The 24,468-nt window shown below is 48.9% G+C and overlaps 1 protein-coding gene across 3 annotated transcripts in view; it reads right to left on the bottom strand.

The window, feature by feature from the left end:
• Positions 1-263: 263 nt before the first annotated feature.
• Positions 264-24,468, bottom strand: part of THAP9 (THAP domain containing 9) — a 65,094-nt gene continuing 40,889 nt past the window's right edge. For all 3 annotated transcript variants that reach the window (XM_075345265.1, XM_075345266.1, XM_075345267.1), the window contains 5 exons: positions 22,283-22,436; positions 21,355-22,129; positions 3,944-4,116; positions 3,335-3,480; positions 264-1,458 (listed from right to left, as the gene is read on the bottom strand). In XM_075345265.1, the coding sequence (XP_075201380.1) occupies positions 734-1,458; positions 3,335-3,480; positions 3,944-4,116; positions 21,355-22,129; positions 22,283-22,436 (1,973 nt within the window). In that variant the 3' untranslated portion in view covers positions 264-733. The remainder of the gene's footprint in view (positions 1,459-3,334; positions 3,481-3,943; positions 4,117-21,354; positions 22,130-22,282; positions 22,437-24,468) is intronic.

Genomic DNA, 24,468 nt, shown 5'->3' with positions numbered 1-24,468 from the left:
TGACACACACGCGAGCAAAAAGAATCGCACTTGCGTTGCACTCGCACCTAACGTGAACTAAAATCAGCCGAGTATTTTTCAGCCCAGTCGGACCGATTTTACTCGCATAGATGTGTTTCCAGCCTTACTCACACTTTACTGTGGATCTTCCTCCATTGCCTCCGGCTCTTCATGTAGCTGCAGCGCTGGTGACATTTCAGTAAACTCTGTCACCAGCGCTGCAGGAACGGAAACCCGCCATGACTCATACGGTGCGTCAAAGGTCGGGAAGGCACAAGGTTTCATGACTCATACGGTGCGTCAAGGGTCGGGAAGGGGTTAATTACCGGTAATAACTCATGTTTGCTGTTTTCATAAGACAAAATTCAATTGATTGCTTTTTTTTTGGGAAAGGTCCTAAAAATGGTTTTATGGAAAACTGCACTGTGGCATCATGTTATAAAATGAAATTTCTGAAGCATCCTATTAAAACTGGTGAAAAATATAACTAGACAAGCAATAGTTTACAATAAAAAGCAAAACTTTAAAAAGGTACCTGAGACAGTTTGCTACAATTTTACAGAAATGACATTTTACATATGCTCCAGCTAGGTTTGATGATGCACCAATAGCAGCATTTCCATTGCCTTTTTCCAGGTTGTGCATGTACATGTCCGTATTCAGGTCAGTGGATCAAGAATATGTTCCAAGCGGTGGGGAATATGCCGAAGGTTACATCCAGTCTACCTGGATTTTACATGGACAGCAAGTCTGAATGGAAATAAAGCTTAGATCTTAAGGTCTGATTTACAGCTGTCTTCTGCTTTCTACTATTAATATAGGGCTCCATTAGTGCATAATATAGAGATGCCATCAGACGCAATAGCTGAAAGTGATGATTGTCGATGCCCAGCTCGGTCTGTGGTATGTGTTCCTGAAGGTCAAAGATATCTGTTGGTCCCAGTATGGACAGTACGTGGCGCTCTAGCACCAGAGCAGATAACCTGCGTTCACTGCTACCGTATTTCAGCACCTGATGCAATTGCTTTTCTGCTATTTGTACGCTTCTGACTGCTCCATCTGATGGCACAAAATGAGCAATGCCTCCATGAACTTGCAATAAATGATAAGCGCTTGTCAACTCTTTTGGGGGTCTGCTGCTGACCAAAGCCCATCTACACTTATTACAGGAGAGCTGTTTGAAGGCTTCTCTCACAACCCAGCCTGCAATGTACATTTCAGAGCAATGAAGGGTCACATCCAACAATCTGGACTGGTAGACATGACAGGGCAGTTTAATACTTGTGTATTCAAATGGATAAGGAATGACATGTTGAAAACCAGTCAAACCCTGTCCTATACTGGTACATGCAAAGCAGAGGTCATTCTTTGTATTGGGATCCATAAATCCACTCTGTGACAAGAGCTTCCCCACTGTATGGGTTACATCAAGGGCTGTAGGTCTTGTATCTGGAACACCTAAAAGAGAGAGAGGGGGGGGGGGGAGAAACAATAATTTGAGAATCCATTATGAATTATGTGACCTGTAACTGAACAGGTAAGTGTTAGGCCTCACAGTCAGCATGTGGTGTGCAATATATATTGGCAGAGCTAGCAGCATAGCCTAAATAGAGGAATCTATAGCAAACTTTTTTTTTCTCTCCTCTTAACTCCAGCTTTGACAAAAAAAAACAACAACCAGTGTATCTATAATATACCAAAACCGCACTTTGTTTACCTCCACCTGTCTCTTTTGGGGAGACCGGTGTTCTGGTCCTTCTACATCCAGTTGCATAGGGAGCAGTGGTAAGAGTCTGATCCATGCATTCACTGCATAGAGAAGACTGGATACGTGGGTCACACCTACCACTACTCCCTATGCCACTGCCATCTTGGATACATGTAGACCGAAATACTCATCTCCGAGGCAGGCACACTGCGGGCACCATGGGAGGTGACTATACAGGACAAATGTATAGTTACCTTTCAGTGCCAGGGGTGGAGGGTTGCTTTAGGATACCTAATTGGGCAAATTCCTCAGACTGAAAAGCTAGTCTTGGTCTACCTTATTCTCAGATTTATTGGGAGTCCGAGAGGCCAGACAGCCACTGACTAGAATAATGTCAATTAGTCTAGTATTATTAAAGATACAACTCCTTTGACATTTAAAGCGCACCAATCATCAGGATTTTCCTCTATAACCTAAAGCCAGTGCTTTACTGGCACAATCATGCTGATTTTATACATACCTTTAGTTGTCAGCTAGGATGTATAGGTTTTGAAACACAAGCAAGTAAAGTTTGTAAGATTAGCAGGTTTTTGAATGACAGCAGCTGCCGATCAGATAGCTGGGGTGGGTATTCATAGTGATTCCCGCCCCCTGCCTGTCCATCCTCCCCCTGTTATTTATGCTAATTCTATTATAGAATCATTTTACTATAAGGCTATGTTCACATTTCCATTTATTTATTTATTTTATTTTTTTGCGTCAGTCACCTGCGTTGCTTGACTCTTGTGACTGATGCGTTGTACAACGGGTGACAAGAATTGTCATGAGAAAGCGGATTCCGTTGGTGAAATGCTTTTCAGTATAAAAACGAGAGAGAGACGGCTATTGTGAACGATCAGCTGATCGGCCGGCTTTTGAGAGCGTTCGCTCACAGAAGCCGGCCGATCAGCCGATCGCTCACAGAAGCCAGCTGATCGGCCGCCGAGAGACATTGATTTGAATGATTAAACACAAGATTTTAGCATGCGCAATGAAAACAAAAAGATTCCGCTGCTCAAAGTTACATGCTGCGTTCCTGCCGCCCGACGGTCAGTTTACACGACTGATCAGTTGGGCGGCGGATCCAACGCAAGGGAATCAGTCGCAATCCGCTGCTCATACAAGTCTATGGGAACAAGAGAATCCGCTAAACGGATTGCGTTGTTTATCAGAGTGGCATATTGTGACTGATCCTAAACAACAGAAATGTGAACATAGCCTAAGCCAGCAGAATAGTAGTGTTGCTTCCTGATATCAGATATGTTGGCCGAGGCCCTGCCCTTCTGGTCACATGGGTATGACATCAGCACACGTCCTTCTGGTCACTTAGTAAAACGATTCTGTAAAAGAATAAACATAAATAACAGATGGGGGAGGATGGACAGGCAAGGGGAGGAAATCACTATGAATACCCACCCCAGCTATTAGCTGATCGACAGCTTCTGTCATTCAAAAATCTGCTCATTTTACAAACTTTTAAAATCTCAATTATACTGTGGTTTAGGCCATGCACCATCTTTAATGTCTTCATGACACTTATTAACATTGTACCACATAGTCTTGGGTAAACCAGAAATGAAACACTACCTGCGCGCCTCACACGGTGAATGAATTCTTTGAGGTGATGGGTCCCGAATCTATACGTAGTGATGCAGTCCTGATCAATCAGTAGACGTGGTAACAATTCACTGAGCGAAGCAATATTCACTAGGAGACCAACAGTACACCAGGCCCTAGGACAAGAACCCGCATCAAGATGAGTACATTACAGCCTAGTTGAGACATTTACACAACCACAATTTCCATCTGTGTTATATGCAGACAATGGCAGTGGATCTTATCAGACCTAAAGGGCAGCATGGTGCCATGTGCTGGATGCCCTATAAAAATCGTAGAGGAGTGCAATTAGAATAAGCCAAAAATGCAGACTGAGTTGCAGAAAAAAAAAATTGGTGTTACTTAAGCCAGAAATCTTACACCAGTAATGGACTGGTGTAAGATTTCTGCCGTGGCGTATGGCGCTCGTCAGAAGGTGTGAACTTCATGAATCGGGAGCGTCTGACTCCACCATAAAGAATGGCAAGAAAATTGATGAATCAGGGCCAAGTGCATAGGTCGTGTAATTTTTAATTTAGCAATTTAAACTAATATAAAAATATTAAAGTTAATACAAAACTTTCGATTGAATATTTTTACCTAGATGTCTGGAAAAGAAAATTATTGTCACAAGTTGTAAGTGTCAATAAGTATTCACGGGTCTCCTGCAGGATTTGGAGTTTTTGCTCTAGGTTATCCTGATTTATGGGGCCTTTGTCACCTTGAAGTCGCACGCTGGTACTATTGCAGATATCAAATACTCTACCAATAATCTAAATAAAAGCAAAAAAAAAAACAAAAACAATTCAGGAAATAGACATCATAGTAGCAATGAAATACAGTACTATATCGCTGGGATATACAGTTCAAGCAAAAGGATAACAATGGTTTAAACTTTTCACTTTCAGGCTCCATATCTCACCATACACTACAGCTTTGAGAGGGAGACTACCTTAATTTTATAGTCAATCATCTTGTCTATCTCATACATAAATTTGACTTGCAACTATTTAGCATACCGTATTATTAGTTATGCAGATTTTTGTCATGTCACTACATTGTTACGGTTTTGCTTCTAAAAATCAATTTAAATTTTTATTATTTTGTTAGTATTTTGTAAGTCCCCCTTTTGGCTTTCAACACTGCCTGAATCCTTCTGGGCATGCTCTCAATCAGATTCCAGCATGTCGTGATCGAAATCTGATTCCAGATCTCTTTTACAAGTTCACAATGTTGGTGCACACTGGTCGTCTCACTTGGGTATGTATACAGCTTTTTCTTTAACACTACCCACAAATGTTTGTTTGGGTTGATGTCTGGGGCTGTGGGGGCCAATTCAGCAAATGTTATTCATTGTCATTGAACCATTTTGTTCACCAATCTCGAAGTATGCTTCGGGTCGTTCTGCTTTTCATGCCCATAGTACTCAAGTGTACAAAGTAACTCTGCTTGTAGGATACTCACATATAGGTCTGCACTGAGGCCACCAAGTATGGAACACATTTGGTTGTGAAACAACCTCATATCTTTAGGTTTCCTCCACCAAACCGGACAGTTCCTTCAATTTCTCGATCCGTTAACCCTTTTCCCTTGCTTTTTCCAGACCCCTTTGCACCCATCAGAGCCTGGTCTATTGACATTCATCTCATCATTCCCAATCACCCATTTTCAATCTTCTACTGTCCACCCTTTGTACTTTTTTGCAAACTCGAGCCGATGTTTCTTATGACAATATTAAAGTTGAGACTTCTTCACACCTTTTTTCTGGCCACTATTCTAGATCTGTGTAACATGTGTCGCACGGAGCTTGTATCGAAGGCCATGATCTCACTATTACGAAGCATACGAGCCACCTCCACTGCCGTGTTTGTCATGCCAGAAATGATAGACTTTGTGATGAGCCGACTTGTTGACTGATTTTTTTTCTAGACGTCCACCTCTTGGCTTTGGAATGGTGGACAGACTTCATTTAACATTCTTCCAACTCTCGTGAGACTTGCAATTTTTTTGGGTTAAGAGACTACTACAGATGAGCTGGATGATGTGGTTTCTCTTTTCTTGAGAAATGTTTATGGCTCCTCTTCGATTCGAACAAGTGACCTTTCGCTTAGGAATAAACCTACTAACACACTGAGCTATTAGGGAATGTGAGAATAGGTTGAAAAATCTTTTCCTGCCTGTATACTATGAATTACAAACACAAGGAACAAAACAGTAACAATGCAGTGACATGACGAGAATCTGCATAACTAATCATATACTAAATAGTTGCAAGCCAAATTTATGTATGAGGTAGCCAAGATGATGGTCTATAAAATTAAGAGTCTCATATTCAAAGTTGTAGTGGATGGTGGGACATAGACCCTGAAAGCAAGGTTGGCGTCACCAAATGCCGCTGGAGGTGTCCACTCGCCATCGGCAGAGGCGGTGATGTATTTTGCGGCCTCTAGGCTGATTTCCAGGGACCGCAGTGCTTGGTGTGGCAGCCGCACTTTCCTGGCTGCCGACCCTTTAAATCCACACTGCTGAACGCTGCATGCCAGAGGTATTAAAGTACATCTGTGGGAGCAACTTGAGTGCAATGTGCTCCTATCCCACAGATGAACAGAGAGAAAAGCCACAGCGCTGCCAGCATCCTGCTAAGCTGTATAACGCAAGAGCAGTATGTCCCCCCCCCCAGTGCTGTCTACCCCCACCCCAGAGATATATACCCCCCTGTAGAGCTGTAGGTTTCCCCCTTGCTATGTGCCTCCCCAGAGTGGATGCCCTCCTGTAATATGTATGCCCCAGCTTTTCCTGTGATGTATTTGCCCCCAGCCCCTCCTGTGATGTATATACAGCAGTCTCACTGTGTGCGGCCATGTATGTTAGTAACGGCTATCGCGCAGCACTACCTGCACAGTGTTTATGTATGTCAGTGTATATGACTGTACGTATTTGTCTGTTTATATGTATTTCTTTATCGTTCCTATGGGAGACCCAGACATTGGGTGTATAGCTTCTGCCTCCGGAGGACACACAAAGTACTACACTCAAAAGTGTAGCTCCTCCCTCTGAGCTTATACACCCCCTGGAGAACCAGATCTAGCCAGTTTATCGCTTTGTGTTCAGAAGGCATACATCCACACATGCATTCTCATCTGATTTTTGATTTTTGGAAAGAGTTTGAAGAAAAGCGGGTCCAAGCCTGGACCCCCGGCATGTCCCTTCTCACCCCACTGTGTCGGCGGTGCTGTTAAGGTTGATTCCGAGGCTGGAGCCTTACATGCCGTGCTCCTTCACCATTCCTCCTGGGCTCTGGCTTGAAGTGGGAGCCAGCACGGTTCTCCATGCTTGGCAGGAGACCGGTCTCCATCCGCAGCCCTTCAGGATCCTGCTGGACCGGAGCACTCATCCCCAGGGACTTGGAACCCTGCGTCTCAGCAAGCTAAGTACCTGAGACGTTTATATATTGGGGGTCCCTGTACTTTATTGTTGTGGGAGAGTGTGCTGAGTGACTTTTATGACATTTCCGGCGGGTTCTCTGGCTGTCGCCTGAGAACCGCGCCGATGGTGTCTGCGCGCCGGCCGCACAGCTCAAATTTAGGCCCCGGCTTTGCCGGAGGCCTACTTTCGGTTTCACTGCCCTCGCATGTCATTCATGCAGAGGGACAGCGCGGCTCCGCCCAGCGGCCGTTCTGCACAGGGGAAAGACACTCCTCACTGTGTACATGTCTCCTCCTCTGTAAGTCTCTATGGCCCTCCAGATCCCGCTCTCAGAGTGAGTCCCGCCCCCTCTCTTCGCTCCGGCGGCCATTTTCTCAGCGTTTTTCCCTGCGATCAGCACTGGTCTGCAGCATCCCTGCTGAGGTGCTTGGGGGTCCGGGCTTCAGGATCTGGAGGGCACACAACACCGCTCCAGCGGTCTGGTAAGCCACAACCTCTGGTTGTGGACCTCTGGATATACTCTCTGGGGGTCATTCTCTGGCAGAGACCCCACTCCAGCAGCATGTCTCACACGAGTAGCAAGGCTCCAAAGCTATATTCAGTATGCGCTGCATGTAAGCTCCTACTGCATGAACCGAGCACCTATCCACATTGTGATGCCTGCTCTAACCTGACGATGCCTCAGCCTGGAATCGCACCCCCAGTGGTCTCTCCGGCTGCTCCGGCTACTGTGGCTGAACCCCCGGCTTGGGTAGAATCCTTATCTAGGTCTATCTCCCAGTCTTTTGCCGACTCCATGGGACAGCTGTCCAGGACTTTGCTGAACATGCATCAGCCCCCTTCACAGGGTGCCTCTGCTGCTAGAGCTTTCTCAGGACCGGAGCTCACAGAGGATTCATCATCTGGTCCCAGACCCCGTCCTCCTAAGAGGAGACGCAGGGCTCCCTCTCCTTCCTCGTCCCACGTCTCTTTTTCAGAAGCTGACTCGCAGGACGAGGAGGATGCCTTTACAGGGGGCTCAGAGGCTAACTCCATGTGCCCCATTGATCTGTCCGAAAGTGACTCAGATGTTAGTGATTTGATTGCATCCATTAATTCAGTACTGGATCTCAATCCGCCAGTATCAGAGGAGCAACCCTCTCTGGCAGAAAAGCACCAGTTTACCTTGCCTAAGAGGTCAGAGTGTGTTCTTTAACCACTCCAGTTTTCAGGCCGCTGTGACCAAGCCTAGGGCCTGTCCTGACAAACGCTTCCCAAAGCGTGGTTCTGATGACCGTTTTCCCTTTCCACCTGAGGTGGTCAAGGAGTGGGCTCATTCACCAAAGGTAGACCCCCCGGTGTCTAGACTCTCAACCCGGACCGTTGTATCAGTGGCTGACGGCACCTCTCTTAAGGATTCCACTGACCGCCAGGTTGACCTTCTGGCCAAATCTGTATATGAAGCGGCAGGGGCCTTGTTCTCCCCGACTTTTGCAGCAGTGTGGGCTCTCAAAGCCATCTCTGCTTGTCTAGAGGAGATGCATTCCCTCGCTAGGGAATCTATGCCCGAAATGGTTACCTTAACTTCCCAAGCTTCAGCTTTTTCATCCTATGCCATGTCTGCCATGCTGGAGGCTTCTCACCGCACTGCGGTGGCTTCGGCTAATTCCCTCGCTATCCGCAGGATCTTGTGGCTTCGAGAGTGGAAGGCAGATGCTTCTTCAAAGAAGTACCTTGCTGGACTCCCTTTTGCTGGGTCCAGGCTGTTCGGTGAACAGCTGGATGAAATTATTAAGGAAGCTACGGGCGGGAAGAGTACTTCCATGCCACAAACCAAACCCCGGAAACCTGTCCAGGGCAGGAATCAGTCGAGGTTTCGTTCCTTTCGTTCCTCCAACTGGTCGTCCTCTAAGCCCTCGGCCTCGTCCACTAACTCAGCCAAGGACCAAAAATCCAACTGTCGCACAAAAGCGCGTCCACAGAAGACCGCAGGAGCTGCTGCCACTAAGGCAACCTCCTCTTGACTATCTGTCCGCTCCAGCAACGTCCTTAGTCGGTGGCAGGCTCTCCCACTTTGGCGACGTGTGGTTTCAACACGTCTCCGATCAGTGGGTGCGGGATATCATCTCCCACGGCTACAGGATAGAATTCTCTTCCAGCCCGCCAAACAGATTTTTTCTGTCAACTCCCCCCTGCTCCAAGGCCGCCGCCTTCTCTCAGGCCGTGGCATCCTTGCAGGCTAACGGAGTAATTGTACCGGTTCCCGCCCGGGAACGGTTCAGAGGTTTCTACTCAAATCTCTTCCTAGTCCCCAAAAAGGACGGTTCCTTCCGGCCCATCCTGGATCTCAAGCTTCTCAACAAGCATGTTCAGGTGCGGCATTTTCGCATGGAGTCTCTGCGGTCAGTCATTGCCTCAATGACCCAAGGGGATTTCCTGGCATCCATCGACATCAGAGATGCCTATCTGCATGTGCCAATTGCAGTTTCACACCAGCGTTGGCTACGTTTTGCAATCGGAGAGGAACATTTCCAATTCGTGGCTCTCCCCTTCGGGTTAGCCACGGTCCCTCGGGTATTCACCAAGGTCATGGCAGCAGTGGTTGCGGTTCTGCACCTCCAGGGGTTGGCAGTGATTCCTTACCTGGACGACCTTCTAGTCAAGGCTTCATCCAATGCAGACTGTCAGCGGAGTGTCTCGCTCACTGTCGCCACTCTAGCCCAATTCGGGTGGCTTTTCAATCTGCCCAAATCCACTCTGACTCCGACCCAGAGGCTCACGTACCTAGGGATGTAGTTCGAGACTCTGCCGGCACTTGTGAAGTTGCCTTTAATCAAACAGCAGTCCCTCCAACTGGCGGTGCGCTCTCTGCTGAGGCCCCGCCGTTATTCCATCAGGCACCTGATGCAGGTGCTGGGTCAGATGGTGGCGTCAATGGAGGCTGTTCCCTTTGCCCAGTTCCATCTGCGTCCACTGCAGCTGGACATTCTCCGCTGTTGGGACAAGCGGCCTTCCTCCTTGCACAGGTTAGTGGCTCTGTCGCCACAGACCAGGAGCTCTCTTCAGAGGTGGCTTCGGCCCCTCTCTCTGTCTCAGGGACGCTCCTTCCTGGCCCTGTCCTGGGTGATTCTCACCACGGATGCCAGTCTATCCGGCTGGGGAGCGGTATGTCTCCACCACCGAGCACAGGGCACTTGGACTCCGTCCGAGTCAGCCCTCTCAATCAATGTGCTGGAAACCAGAGCCGTGCTTCTGGCTCTCCTAGCTTTTCACCACCTATTGGCGGGCAAGCACATCCGAGTCCAGTCAGACAACGCGACAGCGGTTGCCTACATCAATCACCAAGGCGGGACACGCAGCCGCCTAGCAATGTTGGAGGTGCAACGCATCCTTCAATGGACGGAGGACTCCAAGTCCACCATATCCGCAGTCCACATCCCAGGCGTGGAAAACTGGGAGGCAGATTATCTCAGCCGTCTAACCGTAGATAGTGGCGAGTGGTCCCTTCATCCGGCAGTGTTTCAGTCAATCTGCCGCAAGTGGGGCACTCCGGACGTGGACCTAATGGCATCCCGTCACAACAACAAGGTTCCGGTTTACATGGCTCGCTCCCACGATCCTCAGGCATTCGCCACGGACGCTCTGGTTCAAGACTGGTTTCGTCTGTCCTACGTGTTTCCCCCTCTAGCTCTCTTGCCCAGAGTTCTGCGCAAGCTCAGAATGGAGGGCCGTCGAGTCATCCTCATTGCTCCGGACTGGCCCAGGCGAGCTTGGTACCCAGACCTGCTCCATCTGTCCGTAGAGGTGCCGTGGCATCTTCCGGACCGTCCAGACCTTCTCTCACAAGGTCTGTTTTTCCGCGAGAATTCTGCGGCTCTCAGATTGACGGCGTGGCTCTTGAGTCCTGGATCTTGACGGCTTCTGTTATCCCCCCTGAAGTCATCTCCACTATGACTCGGGCACGTAAGTCTTCCTCTGCCAAGATCTATCACAGGACTTGTAAAGTTTTCCTGTCCTGGTGTCGCTCTTCCGGCCATCCTCCTTGGCCTTTTTCCTTGCCGACCCTTCTGTCCTTTCTACAGCCCGGTCTGCAGCTGGGACTGTCCCTCAACTCTCTCAAGGGACAAGTCTCGGCTCTGTCAGTGCTGTTCCAGCGGCGTATCGCCCGGCTGGCTCAGGTCCGCACCTTCATGCAGGGCGCGTCTAACATCATTCCACCTTACTGGTGGCCCTTGGATCCCTGGGACCTCAATTTGGTTCTCACGGTTTTGCAGAAACCCCCCTTTGAGCCTTTTAGGGAGGTTTCTTTATTTCGTCTTTCACAGAAAGTGGTCTTTCTAGTGGCCATAACTTCCCTCAGGAGAGTCTCTGAGTTGGCTGCGCTCTCTTCGGAGTCACCTTTCTTGGTTTTTCATCAAGACAAGGTGGTTCTCCGTCCGACTCCGGACTTTCTTCCTAAGGTGGTTTCTCCTTTCCACCTTAACCAGGACATTACCCTACCTTCCTTTTGTCCGGCTCCTGTTCATCGCTTTGAAAAAGCGTTGCATACTCTGGACCTGGTGCGTGCTCTCCGGATCTATGTATCTCGCACCGCTACTCTTAGGCGATGCACCTCTCTTTTTGTGCTAACCACAGGTCGGCGCAAGGGCCTCTCTGCTTCTAAGCCGACCTTAGCCCGTTGGATTAGGTCGACCATTTCGGATGCTTACCAGTGTTCTCAGGTGCCTCCCCCGCCGGGGATCAAGGCACACTCGACCAGAGCTGTCGGTGCCTCTTGGGCTTTCAGGCACCAGGCTACGGCTCAGCAAGTCTGTCAGGCTGCCACTTGGGCTAGCCTGCATACCTTCTCGAAGCACTACCAAGTGCATGCTCATGCTTCGGCAGATGCGAGCTTGGGCAGATGCATCCTTCAGGCGGCTGTCGCCCATTTGTGAAGTCAGGCTCCGCCTACTTCTTAGTTTTTCTGTTTATTCCCACCCATGGACTGCTTTGAGACGTCCCAATGTCTGGGTCTCCCATAGGAACGATAAAGAAAAAGAGAATTTTGTTTACTTACCGTAAATTCTTTTTCTTATACTTCCGTATTGGGAGACCCAGCACCCTCCCTGTTGCCTGTTGGCAGTTTCTTGTTCCGCGTGTTATCACCGGCTGTTGTCGTGGACAGAGTCTCCGGTTTTTCCTGTTCTTGCTCTGTTTTTACTTGTGGGTGGCTATTCTCCTTCAGCTTTTGCACTAAACTGGCTAGATCTGGTTCTCCAGGGGGTGTATAAGCTCAGATGGAGGAGCTACACTTTTGAGTGTAGTACTTTGTGTGTCCTCCGGAGGCAGAAGCTATACACCCAATGTCTGGGTCTCCCAATACGGAACTATAAGAAAAAGAATTTACGGTAAGTAAACAAAATTCTCTTTTTTAGTGTCTAACATCTGGCTATTACAGTTGCTGGAATATAATGCTTCTACCGTGTTTTTCCAAAAATAAGACCTTTTTTTTTATTTTACCCCCAAGAAAGCACTACGGCTTATTTTTGGAGGAGGTCTTATTTTTGGAAAAATGCGGATGGGGGGTGACTTTACCTCCTCCCCCCCCCCCCAGCAGATCTCTGATCTCACACACACACATCACATCCAGCGTTAAAGAATGCTTCCGGTCGCAGGGAATGATGGGAGGAAGTCACGTGTCAGCGGGTCCTGTAAGCTAGCATTGCGGCAGGTCCTTGCGCTCCATTGCACAGCCTCTCAGGATTCTACCGGCGAGAAGAAATCGGTGTGTGTGTGTGTGTGTGTGTGTGTGTGTGTGTGTGTGTATTGTGAATTTTTAAATATGTACAGTATCTATGTATGTGCATGGGTCCTACTGAGACTCTTTCCCCCGAGGCTCACAAAAACCTGGAACGAACGCTGCCGGAAAGTCAAAAACTTCAAAACATCGTTACCCTATTGCTAGTCAGTGTATATCACAAAAGTGAATACACCCCTCACATTTTTATAAATATTTTATTATATCTTTAAATGGGACAACACTGAACACTTTGATAAAATGTAGATAGTATACAGCTTGTATAACAGTGTAAATTTGGTATGTCCTCTAAGTAAGACACATAGATTAAAGTCTAAACCGCTGGCAACAAAAGTAAGTACATGCCTAAGTGAAAATGGCCAAATGGTGCTGAAAGTGTAAATATTTTGTGCGGTCACCTTTATTTTCAAGCAATGCCTTAACTCTTTTTTGGCATGGAGTTCACTAGAGCTTCACAGGAGTCACTGGAGTCCTCTTCCATTCTCCATGATGACATCACAGAGATGGTTGATGTTAGAGACCTTGCGCTCCTCCACCTTCTGTTTGAGAATATTCCACATATGCTCAATAGGTCTTAGGTCTGGAGATATGCTTGGCCAGTCCAGCACCTTTACCCTCATTTTGTTTAGAAAGGCAGTGGTCATCTTGGAGATGCGTTTGGGGTTATGTTGGAATACTGCCCTGTGGCCCAGTTTCTGAAGGGGGGGGGGACCATGCTCTACTTCAGTATGTCACAGTACATGTTGGTATTCATGGTCCCTTCAATGAACTATAGCTCCCCACTGCCACCAGCACTCATGGAGCCCCATACCATGACGCTCTCACCACCATGCTTGACTTGGGGCAAGAAACATTTGTCTTCATCAACTGGTTGACGCCACACACGCTTGACACTATCTGAACCAAGTCTGTTTATCGTTTTCTCATCAGACCATTGAACATGGTTCCAGTAATCCATGTCCTTATAGTCTGCTTGTCTTTAGCAAACTGTTTGTAGGTGTTCTTGTGCATCATCTTTAGAAGAGGCTTCCTTCTGGGACAACAACCATGCACATCAATTTGATATGCGCTGTATGAATTGAACACTTACAGGCTGACCCCCACCCCTTACACCTCTGCAGCAGTGCTGACAGCACTTATACATCCATTTTGAAAAGACAACATTTGGATAGGATGCTGAGCACGTGCACCCAACTTCTTTGGTCGACCATGGCGAGGACTGTACTGAGTGGAACCTGTCTTGTTAAACCACTGTATGGTCTTTGCTATTGTGCTGAAGCTCAGTTTCAGGGTGTTGGCAATCTTCTTATAGTCTAGGCCATCTTTATATAGAACAGTGTTTCTCAACTCCAGTCCTCAAGACCCACCAACAGATCATGTTTTCAGGATTTCCTTAATGTTGCAGAGGTGATGGAATTATTCCCTGTTTAACATTGAGGAAAACCTAAAAACATGATCTGTTGGTGGGTCTTGAGGACTGGAGTTGAGAAACACTGATATAAAACAACCATTCTTTTTTCAGATTCTGAGAATTCTTTGCCATGAGGTGCCATGTTGAATTTCCAGTGACCAATATGAGCAATAACCCCAAATGTAACGCACATACTCCTCATTCACACCTAACACCTTGTAACCGTGGAGGGAAATGGCTAATTGAGCACAATTTGTACATTTTCACTCAGGGGTGTACTCACTTATGTTGCCAGCGGTTTAGACATTAATGGCTGGGAGAGTTAGTTAGAAGGCACTCCAAATTCACACTGCTTACAATGTAGTCAGTGTACAGCTTGTATGAGGGGTTGGGGCAAGAAAAAAATTCACAAAAGTGGACACTACTCATTTAAATTATATAGTGAGGGTAGGCCACTTGGCAATTTTAATGAAATGAATAAATTTGAAGTTTTATGGCATACGTGTTTTTGGCCCGGTTCTTCCAGCGCTGGACTCTATTTGTTCTATGAAACCTCTGCTATGCCAAGGCGTCCAAACTGCGAATCTGGAGCCAGGACCTGAACCCAGGAGATGGGCTGACAGTATATGGTTTTTTTTCTTGCTTATCCACTTAGTAAATCCCTAAATCAGGCTGCCATGCAGACTGAATACTGAAAACGTTGAAGTGAGTTAGTTGGTGTAACCTGCTCTTAGTTGAGTCATTAGCCAAGAAGGCGCCAGGTTTATTAGAAAATCAGGGATCATCAATTTGCGGTATGACAGCTGCATGACTAAATGTGGCTGTGGAAGACACTCCTGCTTTAGAAGGTTTGACGCTGGCTAAAGGGATGAGGTTTTTTCCTCATCTGAGAAGAGCACGATGTAGTGGTAGAGACTGATTCAAGCGATGTACCACTTACTAGACTGCTTGCTATCATTCTGATAAGTTCTCTGAATGCTGAGCCCTGTATAACCATGTCTACACTGCTGACTAGCAGAGTACAGGATTATACGAAGCTCATGAAAAAGTAGATTTTGGGTACTCACCGTAAAATCTCTTTCTTGGAGCCTTCATTGGGGGACACAGAGACCATGGGTTGTATGCTGCTGCCACTAGGAGGGGACACTAAGCAAAAAATAAGGAAACTCCTCCTATGCAGTATACACCCACCAACCGGCAATTGTACCTCAGTTAGTGAGAAAGCAATAGGAGACAACAGTAGAACAAAACGCTCAATCATACAGAAGTGGACATTAAACTCAACAGCCAACAGAAACATTGAACAGTAACATATGTCCAACACAAGGGCGGGTGCTGTGTCCCCCAATGAAGGCTCCAAGAAAGAGATTTTACGGTGAGTACCCAAAATCTACTTTTCTTTATCGCTTCATTGGGGGACACAGAGACCATGGGACGTCCTAAAGCAGTCCCGCGGGTGGGTCTAATGTTACTCTCAGGGCTGACCTCGGTCCACTGCAGCCTGCAGGACTCTTCTACCGAGGCTCGCATCGGAGGATGCGAAAGTGTGGACCCTGTAGAACTTAGTGAAAGTGTGGAGCGAAGACCAGGTGGCCGCTTTGCAGAGCTGCGACGCTGGAGCGTGGTTTCGGACCGCCCACAAGGCTCCCACCGCCCTGGTGGAATGGGCCGTAATCCTGAGTGGGCGCGTTCTCCGTCTTACCCGGTAGGCTTCCAGTACGGCGGAGCGAATCCATCGCGAAATGGAGGACTTGGAGGCAGGTAGGCCTCTGCGCGGGCCAGACGGAAGTACAAAAAGGGAATCCGACCGTCTGAATTGAGAGGTCCTGGAAATGTACAAACGGAGAGCTCTGACCAAGTCCAGCTTGTGGAGAAGAATCTCACGAGGGTGTGAAGGATTCGGACAAAAGGAGGGAAGAACAATGTCCTCGTTAAGATGGAAGGAGGAAACCACCTTGGGCAGAAGGAAGGAACCGGACGGAGGACTACCTTATCCTGGTGGAAGACAAGATATGGAGAGCGGCAGGAAAGCGCCGCTAGCTCAGATACCCGCCTGATTGACGTGATGGCAACTAAGAAGGCGACCTTCCAAGAGAGGAACATGAGGGACGTCTCCTGCATAGGTTCGAAGGGAGAATGCTGGAGAACAGACAGAACCAGGTTAAGGTCCCAGGGCTCCACCGGAGGTTGAACGGGGGGCGCCGCATGCGCGGCTCCCTGAATGAATGTGCGAACCTGTGACCGAGAGGCAATCCTCCTTTGAAAGAGAATGGAAAGAGCAGACACCTGACCCTTGCGGGAGCTGAGTGCTAATCCAGCCTCCAGACCAGATTGTAGGAATGACAACAGAACTGGTAAGGAGAAGGTCATGGCTGTGACCTGGTTAGCTTCACACCAGCGGAAATAGGCCTTCCACGTCCGGTGGTAAATGCGGGAAGAAGAAGGCTTCCGAGCTTTGATCATTGTCTGGACGACCTGTTCTGAGAATCCCGCGGAAGTTAGTACTGCGGCTTCAACAGCCATGCCGTTAAATTGAGCGACTGTGAATTCTGGTGAAGAAAAGGCCCTTGAGTGAGAAGATCCTGGACGTCTGGAAGTCTCCACGGAACGTCGGCGAGAAGGTGCACGAGCTCTGCGTACCACGGGCGTCGAGGCCAATCTGGGGCCACAAGAATTACCGGAACTCCCTCCGCCTTGATCTTCTTGACTAGCTTGGGTATAAGCGGAAGTGGAGGGAAGAGGAACGGCAGAGAGAACTGCGACCAGGGGATCGCTAGGGCGTCCGTTGCGAGCGCTAGTGGGTCTCTTGCCCTGGAGACGAACTGGGGAACCTTGTGATTCCACCTGGAGGCCAGGAGATCCACGTCGGGGGTCCCCCACCTGGCACAGATCTGTTGGAAGATTCTGGGATTGAGGGACCATTCTCCGGCGTCGAGGCCCTCTCGGCTGAGGAAGTCGGCGGCCCAATTGTCCACGCCCGGGATGTGGACCGCCGAAATCGCTGGGATGTTCTGTTCGGCCCAGTCGAGGATTTGAGATACCTCTCTCATTGCCGCACGGCTGCGTGTTCCGCCTTGATGGTTTATGTAGGCCACAGTGGTTGCATTGTTGGACTGCACCCGAACTGGGTGTCCGCGAAGCAGAGCCTTCCAATGAAATAGAGCTAGGCGAACTGATCTGAGTTCCAAGATGTTGATGGGAAGTTTGGTTTCCGGCTCGGTCCAGCGACCCTGAACTGTGAGGTCCTGGAAAGTGGCTCCCCATCCTAGCAGGCTGGCGTCTGTCGTGACGACCCTCCATCGAAGGGGAAGAAATGATCTCCCTTGGAGGATGAGGGGAGAGCATCTCCACCATTCCAATGATTGTCTGACTCGAGGAGGGATCGCAATTGGTCGATCCAGGGAGTGAGGGGACTTGTCCCATGCTGCGAGGAGAAGACCTTGAAGGGGGCGAGTGTGGAATTGACTGTAGGGCACCGCTTCCATTGACGCCACCATCTTCCCGAGGATGCTCATGCAGTATCGAAGGGAGCAGCGAGGTGCGCGTTGGAGCTTCCAAATCCCCCTGAGAATAGCTGTGAGTTTGTCCTTGGGCAGAAGAACCTTCGCTTGCGAGGTATCGAAGATCATGCCGAGAAATGAGATGCGTTGAGACGGGATCAGAGATGACTTTGGTCTGTTGATCAACCAGCCGAGACGGGATAGAGTATCCAGAGTGATGTTGAGACTGTCGCGGCACTCCGCCGCCGAGGGAGCCTTGATCAAAATGTCGTCCAGATACGGGATGGCTAGAATTCCCCGGGTTCGAAGAATAGCCATGACAGTAGCCATCACCTTGGTGAAGACTCTGGGAGCTGTCGAGAGCCCGAATGGGAGGGCAGTGAACTGGAAGTGTTGCCCCTGAACCATGAAGCGTAGGAATCTCTGATGAGCTGGAAAGATCGGGATGTGGAGATAGGCGTCCTGGATGTCCACCGAGCAGAGGAACTCCCCTGGTTCCAGGGACGCTATCACTGAGCGCAGAGACTCCATGCGGAATCGCCGGAGGCAGACCCGCCTGTTGAGACGCTTGAGATCCAGGATGGGGCGGACTGCGCCATTCTTCTTCGGTACCACAAAGAGGTTTGAATAAAAACCCCGGAATCTGTCTTGAGGGGGTACGGAGATGATGACCCCAGAGTCTCGCATGTCTTGAATGGCTGCGAAGAAGCCCTTTGTGAGGGAGAGATCCTTGGGGGGCTTGGACTGGACGAAGCGTGAGCGTGGGAGCGAAGAAAACTCTATCTTGTAGCCGTGAGAGACGACGTCTCGAACCCAGGCGTTGTCTATCACGGAAAGCCACGTGCTTCTGAATCTGCGGAGACGACCGCCGACCCTGGATGGGGACCCGGTGACGGGAGCCCAGTCATGCGGAGGAAAATCTGTGGGATCTGGACCTGGAGGACTTGGACTGCTGGCCACGGGAACGCCAGGAACGCCAGTGGGGTGCTGCCTTAAAGGAGGGCTTCCGTCTCTCCTGACGCGCCGGGGACCGCTCCCGACGTGAGTTGGCGTTGGTGGAGAATTGACGAAAGGTGCGAAAGGGAAAAAGCCGCGGCTTTGGAGGAGCACGAGGGGTCCTCTGTTGGGGGAGGAAGGTACTCTTGCCTCCCGTAGCCTCAGAGATGATCTTGTCCAGCTTTTCTCCGAATAGCCTGGTACCGACAAAGGGAAGACTGGTGAGAGACTTCTTGGATGCGGAGTCTGCGTTCCACGCCTTAAGCCACAGGGCTCTGCGGATTGCAGTAATGTTGCCGGCTGCCAGGGCAGCGGAAGCAGCAGAGTCAAGGGACGCAGCGACTAGATATTTTCCGGCGTGAGTGATCTGATCTGCCAGATCTGCCAGCTCTGGTCTGGGAGCATCAGCCAGGATACCACGGCGAAGGATCTTTGCCCAGGCGGAGACAGCCTTGGAAACCCAGGTGGTCGCAAAGGCTGGAGTGATGGCCGAGCCGGAGGCCTCAAAGGCTGACCTGGCTAAGGATTCTATGGTCCTGTCCGAGGGATCCTTCAGGGAGGCTCCATCAAACAGCGGCAGGGTGGTGCTGGACGAGAGTCGGGAGATCGGAGGATCCACTGAAGGAGCCACTGACCACTTCTGGAGAAGTTCCGGTGGGAAGGGATAAAGGACCTGAGCCCGCTTGCGTTTCTGGAAGCGCTTGTCGGGATGTTCCCACTGTCTGGAAAAAATATCCTCAAATTCCCTATGGTTGCCAAAGCTTTTTGGCAGCTTCTTGGCTCTTTTGAAAGGGACTGATTGACAGGTAGGCGCTGGGTCAATGTCCTGTACCTCTAGGGTCTGATTGACAGCAATGACCAGACTGTCCATCATACCGGTCAGCTTGGATATATGTTCAGAGTCCAGATCGGAGTCAGAAGCAGAGTCCTGGTACGAATCTGGAGCTGCCGCAGAAGAGACAGGAGACAGCGAGCGTGATGCTCTGGCGGCCCTAGCAGGGCTAGGGGAGCTGGAGGAAGACCCAGAGAGGGACCGCTTCCTAGACCTCCCTTGTGTTCTGCCTTGCCGGGCTGGAGGCGCTGCGGGCTCAGACTCGCTCTGGGTCGCCGGAGGGACTCCAGAGGAGGAGGCGGACAGCCGGTCTATGGCCGATGCTAAGGACTGAGACATGTCAGTTAGCTTGTCCACGGACTGGGAGAGAGCTGAGGCCCACCCAGGCATGGGGGCCGAGTCCTCGTTACGGGCGGTGGGGGGCTCCGTAGTAGTCATGTTAGGGGTGCTACCGGCTACGCAGATGGGGGAGGACTGCCCTGAGGGAAACTTCTTTAGGCAAGAGGAGCAGGCGAAGTGAAGCACTATAGCCTGTGGTTGAGAGCGGGTCGCTCTTGTGCTGGACATGGGACAGAGAGAGGAAATGAGGCGAGAGAAGAGAGGCAGGAGGATGCCAGGTGGGTGAGGTACTGGGGAAGGAGCTGCCTCCCAGTGGCAGAGCTTACCCAGATTCTGTCGTTCTGTGTTTGAGCTGTCTCTGTAAGCAGGCGCTTCCTATACAGCTATGCAGGCTGAGGGAGCAGAGGTGGGGGCTCCGAGGAGCTGCAGGGACGTGAGGCCGGTGGCTGCACGTGTAGAGTGTCTGCCGCACAGGATATGACAGGGCAGTGACTGCTGCTGAGAGCCCAGGCCGGAGGAGGGGCCGAAAAAAGAGCGCGAAAAAACGGCGCGCAGACTGCAGGTATCGGCCGGGAGAGAGAGAGAGAGGAGGCCCGTGGTTGGCTGGGAAAGGGCGCGCAGAGGCCTCCCCTGACTGGCTGCTGGAGCGGGCGGGCCTGCTAGAAGTGAGGGCACACGCGATAGGCTGGCCGGGAGGGGGCGTGGCCGGACGGGAGCTAGGCCGGAGAGAAGCCGGGGACTAGATTTTTAGGTGAGGCCGCAGGGGGAGCCGAGGACGGCGCCGAGGACGGGGTCGGGGCTGTGTGGGGGAGCCGAGCGTACTGCCTGGAGGGGAGCTGACCCGGGTAAGAACGAAGCCTGATAGATAATGATTTAAAGAGACGCTTTTTTTTTTTTTTTTTTTTTTTGGAACGGAGCCCCCCATGACCCGGGACAAGGGATGGGTACCTGTCCCGGTGGCTGATAGTCCTCTTTGCTTGATCCTGTCCTCCTTGGCTTGATCCCTGGGAAGGACAAAGGGAGACGGGGTTCTTCCAATGATTTTTTTCGTCTCCCCTCCCTGATCAGGCCGGCTGTGGAGAGCGGGCGTGCAGGGGGAGGGGGGCAAGGACCATCCGCCTGTCCCTCTGTGCGGATGCCCCCCAAACAGTCTTGAGAGTGTTAGGGGGGTAGGGTCCTGCCAGACAGGCACGGAAGTCAACGAAAGTGGCGGACGGACCCCACTTCTGTGCGACCGGCCTCTAGGGGGGAGAGCAGGGTGAGCAATTACACCCTGTCGCCCGACGAGCTGTGTCTGAAAAGAAAAAGGGGAAAAGATTAAAAATACAAACCTGAGGGGCTGGAGCAGCCCCAAGTGTGTCCACCTCCTATGGACACTAAGCTTAAACTGGGGTACAATTGCCGGTTGGTGGGTGTATACTGCATAGGAGGAGTTTCCTTATTTTTTGCTTAGTGTCGCCTCCTAGTGGCAGCAGCATACAACCCATGGTCTCTGTGTCCCCCAATGAAGCGATAAAGAAATACTTGGACTACCTGACAGTAGATTTACTAGTCCTTTAATAATCATCTCATCCCCCAAAGTCAGAATTGCATTTATATTTTTAACTTTCAACCCACTTAAAATCTTTTTATTTTTTTTTTCCTGTTTTTTCAGTACACTTCTATAAACAGCGCAAAAATGGAAAACACCCAGATCATTAAAGGATTAAATCGAATTAATAAAATACTTACCTTTATAAAGTTGGTAATGGCTCGAAAGCCATGAAAATGTTCAGAATTTAACTCCTGAATAAACTGCAGTGCATTCGCCACAGTATCACTTAGCTTATTACACAACAGCATCATCTTCTCGAGCTTCAGGTCCCCTACGAGAGGAAACATTCTAGGCAGGTTCATCAAGTCAGTGATATACTGCCATGCAATGACTCCTTCTGGACTCAGAATGGAGCCAAACTCTTCTATCATGTCACTGATTGTTTGCAGTTCATTGCACACATCAAACACCACAAAATGTCTGTAGTCTCTGTTGGGCAAGGAGAAGTGTGTCTGTAGTTCCCAGGGATCTGTGAAGTCGCAGCCCAGCATGGTGCACATTTCTTCATTGCGTACATTTCTGTCCATTGATATGACAATTACCTCAAAACTCTTCTCGTATAGCTCATGCAAAACATGAACAAGAAGTTGCTTTTGTGCTTGTGGAGTCAATGATTTCACATAAAAATAAGCAATAGGGACTTTCCAATGACCGGTTGTTCCAACAAGCGTGAACATCAGGACTTCATTAGCTACATCTTGGCTTCCACTTCCAGAGCAACCTTTGCCTAAGTTCACAAAACCCACAAGTTTATTTCTATGGCAATCAAAAGCAACATTTTGCTGAATGGAAAATGTACTTAAAATAAGAGACACCTGAGAATACAACTGTGGATGTGATGGTTTCTTCTGGATCAGTGATTTCAGGACCAAGGAATTAATTCCAGGTCCGCCAAGATCTGACTTCAGCCACCTAAAATTATAAACAATGTATTAATGGTCAAGCCAGGCTACGAAGGACCCATCAAGATCTACCACCATCTTAGATGAGATCCCCCTTATCAATTATAATAACTGAAACCATGACACCAGTATGAACCATGCTCTACAGTTTCCCACCACTTACTGTCGAAGTCTTCTTGGCCCTGGCAGTGGGAGCTTGGTTTCCTTCCTCAGATATCTGTATGACAAAGGATCATTCAGCTGTAAAGTCAGGGAAAACATGCGCTGCTGGGCAGAATACTCAGATTCAGGCTTTTTGAAAAGTTCCAGAGGAATGTCTATTGATGCAAAATAAAAAGGTATGAATATTGCTTATATGATTTGGCATAATATGGTTCCCCCAATTTCTTGTTTGTTCATCAATATAAACAGAAAACTGGGGTAAGACATCCGAGCTTTATCAGGTCTTCCATTCTCACAGTCGAATTTGAGAACTTGGGAAACAATTAGAATATTTCAGACTTCTGCACAAATTAGACCTAAAACCACATCAAACATTACTGGCATTTTTTTATTGAGGAAAATGATCCAATATCACATGTCTGTCAGTGACAAAATAGGAGAACCTTTAGGTTTAGGTTAGCAGATGATTTGAAGATGAAATTAGAGTATGATGTTTTCAATCAATAGGGTGAAGACTGTGTGAGTGGGCGAGTTGTGTTATTTAAAGGACAGGAATCAAAGTCTGATGTTCACTATTGTAGAAATGTATCATGGCCAAAGCAAATGAGATTTCTGAGGACCTCTGAAGAAGAGCGGTTGATGATCATCTGGCTGGGAAAGGTTACAAAGCCATCTCTAAAGCGTTTGGATTCCACCAATCCACAATCATGACCATTATAACCCTCTCCAGAAGGGGTCAACCAACAAAAATCACTCTAAAGCCAGCGTCACATGCTACGATATATCGAGCGATATGTCGTCGGGGTCACGGATTCCGTGACACACATCCAGCATTGTTTGACATATCGTAGCGTGTGACAGCTATGAGCGACTGTTAACGAGCAAAAATACTCACCTTATCGTTGCTTGTTGACACATCACTCATTTTCATAAAATCGTTCCTCCTTCTGTGGGCCGGTTGTTCATAGTTCACACGTCGCTCCATGTGACACCTCAGGAACGACGAACACAGCTTACCTGCGGCCGTCGGCAATGCGGAAGGAAGGAGGTGGGCGGGATGTTACGTCTCGCTCATCTCCGTCCCTCCGTTTCTATTGTGCGGCCGCTGTGTGACATCGCTGTGGCGCCGAACATCCCTCCCCCTTCAGGAAGAGGATGTTTGCCGCCCACAGCGAAGTCATTCGGGAGGTAAGTACGTGTGACGGGGTTAACGACTTTGTGCGACACGGGCAACAAATTGCCCAAGACGTACAAACGATGGGGGCGTGTGCGATTGTTCATGTGATCGCACGATATATCGGCGCATGTAACGCTGCCTTAAGAGCTTGGTGGAGAATAGTCCATGAGGTCACAAAACACCCAAGGTAACCTCTATGCAGCTAAAGGCTACCTTACAGTAGATAATGTGAATGTTCCTAATTCCACTATTAGGACAAATGAACCAGATTGGTGTGCATGGCAGGATTGCAAGAAGAAAACCACCGCTTTTCAAAAAGGACTTTGCTGCCTGTCTGCAGTTTTCTCACGATCACTTGAACAAGACAGAAGGCTATTGAAACAATGTTTCGTCCACAGGCGAAGCCAAAATAGAGATTTTTAGTTTAAATGTGAAGTTTTTTTGGTGAAAGAAAAACCTTGTACCATCTGTGAAACATGGTGGTAGCTTCATTCTTTGGACCTCATTGCATCTGGACCAGGACTGCTTCCCACCATTGATGGCAAAATGAATTCTGAATTTGAACATTTCTAAAAGAAAATGTCAGGACATCTGTTCATGAGCGAAGTCTCAAAAGAGCATGGATCATACAGCACAAGAACAACTCAAAGCCCACAAGTTATTCTACAAAAGAATGGTCAAAGAACAATAAACAAAGTCTTGACCTTAATCCTGTAGAAATGTGAAAGAACTGGAAGTGAGCAATTCATGGGATAGAATCCCCAGACATAAAGTTGAAGCTGTTTTGTAGGGAGCAATCTGCTAAAATTCCTCCAAGCTCATGTTTAGGAACAATCGATCATTACCCTAAATGTTTAGATGCAGCTCACACCTGTCTTTCAGCATACACTTACATAAATCACAATGGGTGAGAAGTGAAAAAACTAGTCAAAACACCTAGTGCACTTGTAAAAACAGTTCTTTGTTTTGACTGAAGCTATTAATGAGCCAAACCACGATAGGTAATAAAC

This window comes from Anomaloglossus baeobatrachus, chromosome 4, assembly GCF_048569485.1.
Source record: "Anomaloglossus baeobatrachus isolate aAnoBae1 chromosome 4, aAnoBae1.hap1, whole genome shotgun sequence".
In the NCBI taxonomy this organism is placed as follows: Eukaryota; Metazoa; Chordata; class Amphibia; order Anura; family Aromobatidae; genus Anomaloglossus; species Anomaloglossus baeobatrachus.
The sequence above is the reverse complement of the archived record's forward strand: the minus strand, read 5'-3'. Positions and strand labels throughout refer to the sequence as shown.